General features: G+C 44.2%; 1 protein-coding gene across 1 annotated transcript; it reads right to left on the reverse strand.

Moving 5' to 3' along the window:
• Nucleotides 1-2,409: 2,409 nt before the first annotated feature.
• On the reverse strand, nt 2,410-9,344 carry LOC308165521 (plexin domain-containing protein 1-like; the record flags this gene model as incomplete). Its single annotated transcript, XM_080539672.1, has 11 exons — nt 2,410-2,514; nt 2,822-2,937; nt 5,920-6,043; nt 6,129-6,189; nt 6,267-6,348; nt 6,538-6,633; nt 6,759-6,858; nt 6,971-7,028; nt 7,380-7,494; nt 7,620-7,686; nt 9,333-9,344. The coding sequence occupies 11 exons, from the start codon at nt 9,342-9,344 to the stop codon at nt 2,410-2,412; spliced, it is 936 nt and encodes a 311-aa protein (XP_080395798.1).
• Between the last annotated feature and the right edge of the window lie 326 nt (nt 9,345-9,670).

The following is a 9,670-nucleotide window of genomic DNA, read 5'->3' on the forward strand; positions in this document are numbered from 1 at the left end:
TCTATGTTTTCATCCCATATAGCCTATATTTATTGACAAATTAAATGACCTCAGTGTGCACTGCTATCGACAATACCAACCCCAGCAACAGGGTGTTCACCCTGCTGCAATCTGGCAAGAGATACAGAAGTAAGTAAGTAAGTAAGTAAAATGTATTTGGACAGCACCTTTCCCAGACCAAGGGTCACAAAGTCACAAAGAGTTTGGGAGCCACGGTTTGTAATGCTCTATCACCCTGGGTCTGTCTGTCTGTCTGTCTGTCTGAATGCTCTATCACCCTGGGTCTTCAGTCTGGCACGGGAGACAACCAGCAAACCCTGGTCAGAGGACCTGAGAGACCTGCTGGGGCTGTAGGCTCAGAGACATCTTCTTCCATCAAGCTATCAGACTACTGAACTCTGGCCACTAGCCTAGCTAGCCACTGCCAATATTGCACACTATCTCATTTAGTATTTTCTTTTTTTATTTAAAATATTATTTCTTTGCACTATGTTGTTGTCTGGTGCTGATGTAGAACGGAGCACGGACACACACACACACACGCACACGCGCGCACACACACACACACACACACACACACACACACACACTTGAGACCTACTGGGACTGTAAGGACCTGAGACCTACTGGGACTGTAAGGACCTGAGACCTACTGGGACTGTAAGGACTATATTTTGCATCTCATTGTGCATCCCTGTGTTATAGAATGCCAATAAATGAACATTGTACCTTGTTGTTGTTACTAAGAGTCAGGGGATAAGATAAGAGAAAGGGGATAAGATATCAGAATGTGTATTACTCAGGCAAGACCAAATTTGTTTTGCACTGAACATCCGCCACCATGTAACATGACTATGAGTTTGTTTACCTTAGTTGATACCAAAATGTCAAGCAAAGTGATGTCCCCTTGCCAAAATAAATTATTAAATAAACAAACAAATCATAATCTGTTCTCGCTTATTACTGTTAAGTAATAAATGGCGCTGTAGAACTGCGGCCTCGTACCTATCACAGCCGTGCTGATATTAAGTATAACAGCACTCCCTCTCGTGTGATATTGCTTAGATGTTCATATGCCAATGGGCCATAATGTTGTCTTTCAATGTCATCCTCCCCTACTTTTCACCCCTTCATATCAATCGCTGGACAGACATTTGCTGATCTAATCTAATCTACTAATTAGTCAAATCTATATGAGCCCCAGGAAATAGGGGACAATAGAAAAATCAAATTTTATTTTCTTTGTCTTACATGTGTAAACATACATGCTCTGTGTATATGTTTTCGATGTACTTATTGTTTTAAGACTGTAATTTCAACGTTAGTATTGAAGCAGTATTGAAATGACATTAAACTAAGACAATAAGATGGTTATCATAATTTTTCAAATCTTTATTTGTTTGGACCATTGTTTTTCTCATACAATTCTCTATGTATTATCTATCTCTCCTTTAATCTAAAGTGAAAGCAAAATTATATGTGTATATACATGAGAATATACATTATATATGGCATAGTGACGCCTAGTGGTAGGATTGGTAACATTACAAACATACGGTACATAGATTTCGAAATCTATGTCTGCTTGTAATGTTACCAGTCCTCGTTGCTTCTTCTTCTTTTGTTGTTTAAACAGCATCATCGTTCTAAAGGTAACTATTATAAAGTTAACTGGTAATGCACCTAAAAGCTGTTTGCCAACTGCCTTTAAACCACAAAAGGCTTCCGAATCCTTCCTAACACCCAGACATCAGTAGAATGGAACAGCCCGTTGAAATCGACGTGTCTACGTAGACACGTTAAAAATCGACGTGTGGAATTGACGCCTAGAGGAGACGTGTGGAGACGTGCCGTTTTATGTGAGCATGGCCTTCCATAGTTACCTGTAACCCCATACGTCACACCCCAGTGACCGGCGTTAAAGTGCCCGCACACAATTCCCCATAACCAAACACACAGGTGAATTATGTACATCCTACATCATAGTATTGTCCACTACAGACCTCCCCCCAGAATTCACCATAATTGAGAACAGTCACCATTGCGGGGCCCGGATCACCCGTCCAAAACGGCTCCGTAAAACCGGAGCAGGGACTGAAAGTTCAACAGGGGTCTGCTTATGAGGGACAGCAGGTGTTTTTTTAGAGGCTTTGCGGTGGCGTGGGGGCATAGCTGGAGGGCGGCATTATAATAATAATGTTGTAATAATAATAACGTCGATTATCGATTGTAAGTCGCTTTGGAATAAGGCGTCTGCTAAATGCCAAACACGTAATTTTTCTATAGCGCTTTTCAAGATTTTCTAAAGGCCTTACAATAGGCTCGCACCACGGGCTCAATCAAAATAATAAATTGTATTTATAAATCACTCTTTATTGTGAAAACAGTCTCAAAGTAGGCTAATTTGGATTATCTCTTATTATTCAGAGTGTGCTGCGGAGCCAGCCCCAACGGAGCCAGCCCCAACAGAGCCAGCGATCGGGAGGGATGGCACTCGATGGACTGCCATTGAGTCTGGCAGAGGCACGGGGAGACAGCAATGTCAAAACGTCCTCACGGAATCACCTGGCCCCACACCACACGCAAGGCGTAAGATTTGCGACAAAATGTCTGCTTTTTTATGCTTGTGTGATAGGGTGATGTTGGAGCACATCCGAGAATGTACAGTGGCTGAAGCGCGCAGAGATAGTGGAGAGCGCGCCTCCTGGGATGTCTCAGTCGCTGAGCTGAAGGCATTTATTGCTCTGCTATATGTGAGGGGTGCATACTGCGGAAAAAACATAGAAATGGAAAGTTTCTGGTCGGAGAAATGGGGAAATGCCTTTTTCAACTCCACATTATCTCGGAAACGGTTTCGGGGGATAATGCGCTTCCTGCGCTTTGACAGGAAGGAGACCCGACGCTCCCGGTTGACCACCGACAGGTTTGCGCTCATGGCTGAAGTGTGGGAGGGATTCAGGCAAAACGGCAACAAAAGTAGGGGTTGACGTCCTTGACCAAATGGCTCGCCAATACTCTGTGAAAGGTAATTATTATTATTATTATTATTATTATTATTATTATTATTATTATTAGCCTATTATTACTAGGTTGTTAATTCAATCCAAGGTGATTTAGGCCTATGACAGTTGACAAACAAACTTTGAAAAATCTCTCTCTCTCTCTCTCTCTCTCTCTCTCTCTCTCTCTCTCTCTCTCTCTCTCTCTCTCTCTCTCTCTCTCTCTCTCTCTCTCTCTCTCTCTCTCTCTCTCTCTCTCTCTCTCTCTCTCTCTCTCTCTCTCTCTCTCTCTCTCTCTCTCTCTCTCTCTCTCTCTCTCTCTCTCTCTCTCTCTCTCAAGGTGGTACACGTAGATGGCCCGTTGCTGTGTTCTACAATGTGCTTGATTTGGCGGCGATCAACGCAGAAAAAATGGTCTGCCATTTCTCTGATGGTGTTTGCAATGCCACTGTCTTTATAGATCCGTTGGATCAGCATGTCCTCCTCAGCAAACACCACAAAGTCACACCAGTCAAGTCCTGTGACAAGCAGCTGTCCTTGCACCTGCCAAAAGTAGGCGTGTTGTTCCTTCAGCTTCAGGTTGCCTCCCTCTAGCTTTTTCTCGAGCAGTTTCAAGGAAATGCAATTTTGATGCCCTAGAACCCGCTAATAAACTGTAGTGTCACTTTGTGATCAGATTACCAAAAACAAAAAAAACATTTGCCAGTTTCGACTATATCAGGGGTGCTCATTGTTCAATCTTTTTTTAACCAAGATCTTTTCAAGTAGCCAGCCTGCTGAAATCTACAAGTCCAGTTTCAACATCGCAAACGCACACATGCACAACACAGACACACACCGTTTCCATCCTCCATAGTAAACTCACAACACACTTTCTTTTCACACTTTGTCACACAGGCACTTGACATCACATCACAAACCCTCCCTCTCTATCTCTCTCAAACACTTTTGGTCCAGAACCACTGGCACGGACAGCGACATTAGGCCCATAACCAGCAGCACAGCAGTACTCAAACCATATAAACAAGCACAGATCGCCACCAGCCTCGCGAATCATATAAACCGCTCATACCAGGCTTGCTGGAACCCCCTAGCGACTCTCCCTTTCTGGGTGTGAAGATCGGTGAGCGGTGGCTTCGGGCGGCATTTAGCCAGTAGTTCTGTTTTTCCAGTCCAGTCCAGTCTACGAAATCCCTTTAGGTCGCTGACAGTAATGTCCATATTCACAAAATCAAGCAAGTTATCCTTATTGATTATTATTATTTAGATCGTTTGAGCTAGCTAGCATAAGCTATTCTGCCGGGCGAGAGGTGAAATGCTAAGTGAACTTGAAAGTGATAAGAGCCAATCAGTAGCTCTTATCGGAATTAAAGAACTACTGATTGGCTGTAAGCATGCTTACCCTGGCCACATTAAACAGCGGGCTGAGGCATCGGAAAAAAATAAAAAATACATGTTCACGCATTCGAATGTACGCGAGGGAAAGCAGAGAGAGAAGTGCTTATAATGCAACGCAATGCAAGCAGAGTAGGAAGTGCTTACTCCTGCAGGTGGCGCTAAAAATGCAACGTCAAAATGAATGACTCCTGCTGCCCTGGGACCTAAAATACGACTCTTTTAATGAAAACAAACAAACGGTTACATGCACTTTTATTTTAATATTTTCACGGTCCTTTTTTATTTATTTTTTGTCTAGGAGTGTGTGTGTCTAGGACAGTGTGTGTCTAGGAGTGTGTGTGACTAGGAGTGTGTGTGACTAGGACAGTGTGTGTGACTAGGACAGTGTGTGTGACTAGGACAGTGTGTGACTAGGACAGTGTGTCTAGGAGTGTGTGTGTCTAGGACAGTGTGTGTCTAGGAGTGTGTGTGACTAGGAGTGTGTGTGACTAGGACAGTGTGTGACTAGGACAGTGTGTGTCTAGGAGTGTGTGTGTGTCTAGGAGTGTGTGTGTCTAGGAGTGTGTGTGACTAGGAGTGTGTGTGTCTAGGACAGTGTGTGTCTAGGAGTGTGTGTGTCTAGGAGTGTGTGTGTGTGACTAGGAGTGTGTGTGTCTAGGACAGTGTGTGTCTAGGAGTGTGTGTGACTAGGAGTGTGTGTGTCTAGGACAGTGTGTGTCTAGGAGTGTGTGTGTCTAGGAGTGTGTGTGACTAGGACAGTGTGTGTCTAGGAGTACAGAGTGAAACGTGGGCTTAAACACGACTAGACTAGTGTGATCATGTAGTCATATTACTGTGTTAGTAGAAATGATGCGTCTACTACTCTACACAGTGGTTAGTGAAACTGGACCAGTCCGTGTGTGTCGCGAGTATTGAACTTGAGGCTGCGTTTGTAAATTCGCTCTGAGAGCCCCGGAGCGCACACTGGGTTCAACGTCATAAAGGGACCAAGTCATTTGATTGGACAAGAGGCATTCCGTGAGTGCTGATCAGATTTCCAGAGCGTATTTACGAACGCGCCCTGGCTGTCACCCGAACACCGCGAGCTAGCTCCCCGCTGCTATAACACCTGTGTGACTTGACCCCTCTTGCTGCCTCGGGGGGCCTGTCTTCATGTCTAAGGGTGAGAGAGAGAGACAAGAGAATCATGGTATTGTCACATAGCTTCATAGTCATGATTCAAACAGAATAAAGATCAACCCACCATTGCCATTATAGAGAATAAGACGCTTGGTATCATCTGCAGGCATGTCAAATTTAAGATAGGTTAGAGTAGTATAGCAACTGCAGTAGTAAATACTCAAACCTCATTATGACTATATACAGTAGTGATGATAATTTCTAGTCATTTTATTACTTTAATTTCGACACTGGCAAGAGAGAAAAACGTAACACTTGAGTTCTACTGTAGCATCATTGTTCTTGCTCAGTACTGTAGATGCAGACCTAACCTCTCACATAAGTACATCCTTCCTTGACTCACCCTCAGTTTCAGGGCCTTCTTTCAGTGTGCTTAAGGTTATGGTCTCAGAGTCTGAGGCAACTGAGGGACCAATGGAGCTATCATGTCCTCTCCTAGAATGATCTTCACAAATAACGTCTTTGACCTGCCAATAGAAAATAAATTACACTTCAACTCTGAGGCATTTGATGTACAGTATGTGAACCACCATTCACATTGTGCAACTTTACCTCTTCTGAGCAGGCATAGTCCAGCCACTCCTGCCTGTGTCTATCCATTCCATCTGAGCACCTGAAACAGAGGGACGTGATACACAAGCGAACGTAAACTCCAACATGCAGATGGGTGTCCACTCCTCTCCTGCTCACCTCTGGAGGACATGGCACCAACGACAGCCAGTGGTCAGGTTGGATGAGAGGTAGAGCTCACAGCTGTGGTGTTGTAGACAGGCTGGACGGGGGGAGACAGACACACAGAGAAAAAGAGAGAGAGAGACAGTGGCTATGTTGCTGGGTGAGGGTGATTGGCAGTACACACAACAAGCTATTGAAAACCATTTCTACGGTTTTGGGTGATTGGGTGAAATGTCTGAGAGGACTATGATGACAGATGGACAGTGGACACTAGAGAGGAACTTACTCGGCAGTGCAGTGAACTCAAAGGCAGAACGGTTGGTGATCTTTGTTGTATCAATCTCCACCCGATGGTACTCATAGATAGTCCGAAGTTGAGTATCTGAGAGATACAACCCTTTGAACTGGGGTTGACTGTCCACATGAATAGAATAGAATAAAATAGAATACTTCAGTATCTGATGACTGATTTTAGTGGGGTTGGAGAAGAACCCCTTCGCTGCTGACCTGAGGATTGTGGTGAGGGCAAGAGAACCATGAATGCGTCAGACAAGCCTGCCGTCACTGGGTGCTGAGCAGAACTTATCACTTCCACGGACAAAGGTATCTGACCAATAGCATGAGAGAGACAGAGACCGAAAAAAACAGACATATGTGAGCAAGTCTCCCAGATTTGGTGTGTGAAGCCCAGAAGTGTACATGGTGAAAGATTGTCTCACGTCTCTATAGCTGAAGGTGATGGTTCCTGTGCGGTGCAGGGCAGCCTGGAAGGTGAACCTTCAGGCCACTACAGAAGGTATTATTTCTTCAAGCCCTAATTCCTTATCTTCTCCTACCAGTTCAGCAAGATGAGAGAAAAGTGCAGCTCAGGTTGAGGGGCAAGGGATGAACCAAGGGGCCAAGTATAGACTTACAATAGGTTAGATTTCTCCTCAGATACTGATGGCAGTCTTGACACCATAATACCCCTAACACCCAACAATAAAGCACGCAACTGGAAACAGTTTCCTAGAACTTTAGGAAAGCCGTGGACAAAATATGACAAACACCTCACCTGGGGTTAACACAGGTCACAGAGGGGTTAGCCCAGCTAAACAGAGAACAAGACCTTTATAAACATCACCCTACAACTCACCATTGTCCAGGTACTGCACAGAAGACTCCTTGGAGCTTGGATCAAAGTTCGCCATAAGGGGGGCGATGTACTGCGTTGCTGTCAGCACGCAGTGTGTGAAAATAAACCCTGGGGATGGTGAGAGGTGAGTGGTCAGAGTTGTAGAGGGGTAAAGTAGAAAGTATAACACATACAATATCACAAGTGACTCCATCTGAGCAGGTGCAGTATGTATGAAGAATAATAAACTGTACCTCCTGTTGCTATGGTAATCTGCCTCAGGTAATGTCCATAGAAAGGAAATTCAAATGAAAGGGCAACCTTCTGGAGAGGGAGGGAGAGAGATAGTGAGAGAGAGAGGGAGAGAGAGAGAGTGAGAGAGAGGGAAAAAGAGAGAGAGAGATACAATATGAGTAGGAGTTTGCAAAACTGAGAATTTATGGATAAATACCATTTCAGCTCACTCAGATATACATATGTATCATTTTATGTGGTTGTATATCAATTTATATCATCAAGGTTTTCAGATGGTAAGGACAATATTTTATGTTCGCAGTTGTGTAGTTTGAGAAATGGCATTACTTATGTCGTAGCTAATGGACCTTCTCCAGCTGCAGTTTACTCAATCAAATGCCTAATCCCAGACTATCTGCAAATCCATTTTAATTTAAGGTTTCATGGTTTATTTCAGATATGTGTGAGAAAATGAGGGGGCACCCGGATTTGAACCAGGGACCTCTTGATCTGCAGTCAAATGCTCTACCACTGAGCTATACCCCCAACTGAGTTCAAACATCTGGCCAGTCCACCCTGTTCCCAAGCTATTGCACCATCCTCCGACTGAGACTGAGACTGAGACTGAGAGAGAGACTGAGACTGAGACTGAGACTGAGACTGAGACTGAGAGAGAGAGAGAGAGAGAGAGAGAGAGAGAGAGAGAGAGAGAGAGAGAGAGAGAGAGAGAGAGAGAGAGAGAGAGAGAGAGAGAGAGAGAGAGAGAGAGAGAGAGAGTGTGTGTGAGTTGGACAGATGCCATGCATTCTGACTCAGCCATGCTGGGGGTCGCTCATGTCTACCCAGAGTTCATGTGTGCGTTGGTCCTCAGGGCCAAAACTACGCAAAGAGTAATACCTGGGGCTGGGGGAGTAAAGTAAAGAGTAAGTTGTGGAAAGAGTAAGAGGGAAAGTGAGATGATTGGATGATAGAGGTGAATGAATGGTGCGCAAGCAGGTAGAGAGGATGTTATACACAATTCAGGGCGCACACTTAATAAGTTAAGAAACCTTTCTAGAAACCTTAGAATAACATTGACCATGTCATGGAATTTTCAGCAGAAAGGTTGAACCGACTGAGTGCCATTTGATTTGGCCAGAAGGAGGCAGTCTTTACCACAACTCAAACATTCAACACATCAAAAGGCAAATTCCCCTATTAACATACATGCACACACATGTGTGCATGTATCCTACTCAGACAAAGCTTCTTGGACCGCTTCCATGGCGGCACTCACCACTAAGTGTGTCATGGTGTGAGGCAGGGTGTCGATGGTCAGTCCTCCCCCCAGTGTCTCCCTGCCCACCCTGGCATGGCCAAAAGAGAATCTCTGGTCCTTACTGCTTCTGATTGTTCCTCATACTGCTGTGCATACATATCAGAGCGCATACCTATCCAAAACACAGTAATGCAGGGTGAGATGTTATAAAGTTAAACTTGTTTTCTTTGACTTGTCTCCATCTATGGTAAGAGGACGTGCCAATGACGTGTTTATGCAACAGTTTACTGTAACAGTTCAAAAAATATGATTGTGTTTATGCATTTAAACTTCTGAACCCTGACTTAGTCCAATTGTTACATACCTTAGCACATGTACACAGACACACTACACACATGCAGATGTTTTGTTGGCTTGAATCTAATCAGTAGAACAGACCAGAAAGGCCTTGAGTATCTTTCAAATACTGAATTACCTGTTTGTCCATTTTGATTGCACTTCCTAATAAACTCTCCACAGTAAACCCCAATTTAGCCCTATGAATTGCTGACCTCAGCCGCCCTCTCTGCTCCTCATATTCCTCACACTCCAGTAATACATGCTGCACCGATTCTAGGTTATTACAGTAATCACACATTCCATCTGAATGTTTCCCTATCTTGTATAGTGTGCTGTTGAGTCCAGTGTGCCCTATCCTAAGCCGGGAAATGAATTATTTCCTGTTCCTGCCAGCTACTTCCTATTCCAACTTTCTTCTGAATGTTTTACAAATGTCTTCCTGTTTCATTTCTGTTCCAGTCTTCTTGCCATATT

Source organism: Nansenia antarctica (genome assembly GCF_963989245.1).
Source record: "Nansenia antarctica genome assembly, chromosome: 9".
Lineage (NCBI taxonomy): Eukaryota > Metazoa > Chordata > Actinopteri > Argentiniformes > Microstomatidae > Nansenia > Nansenia antarctica.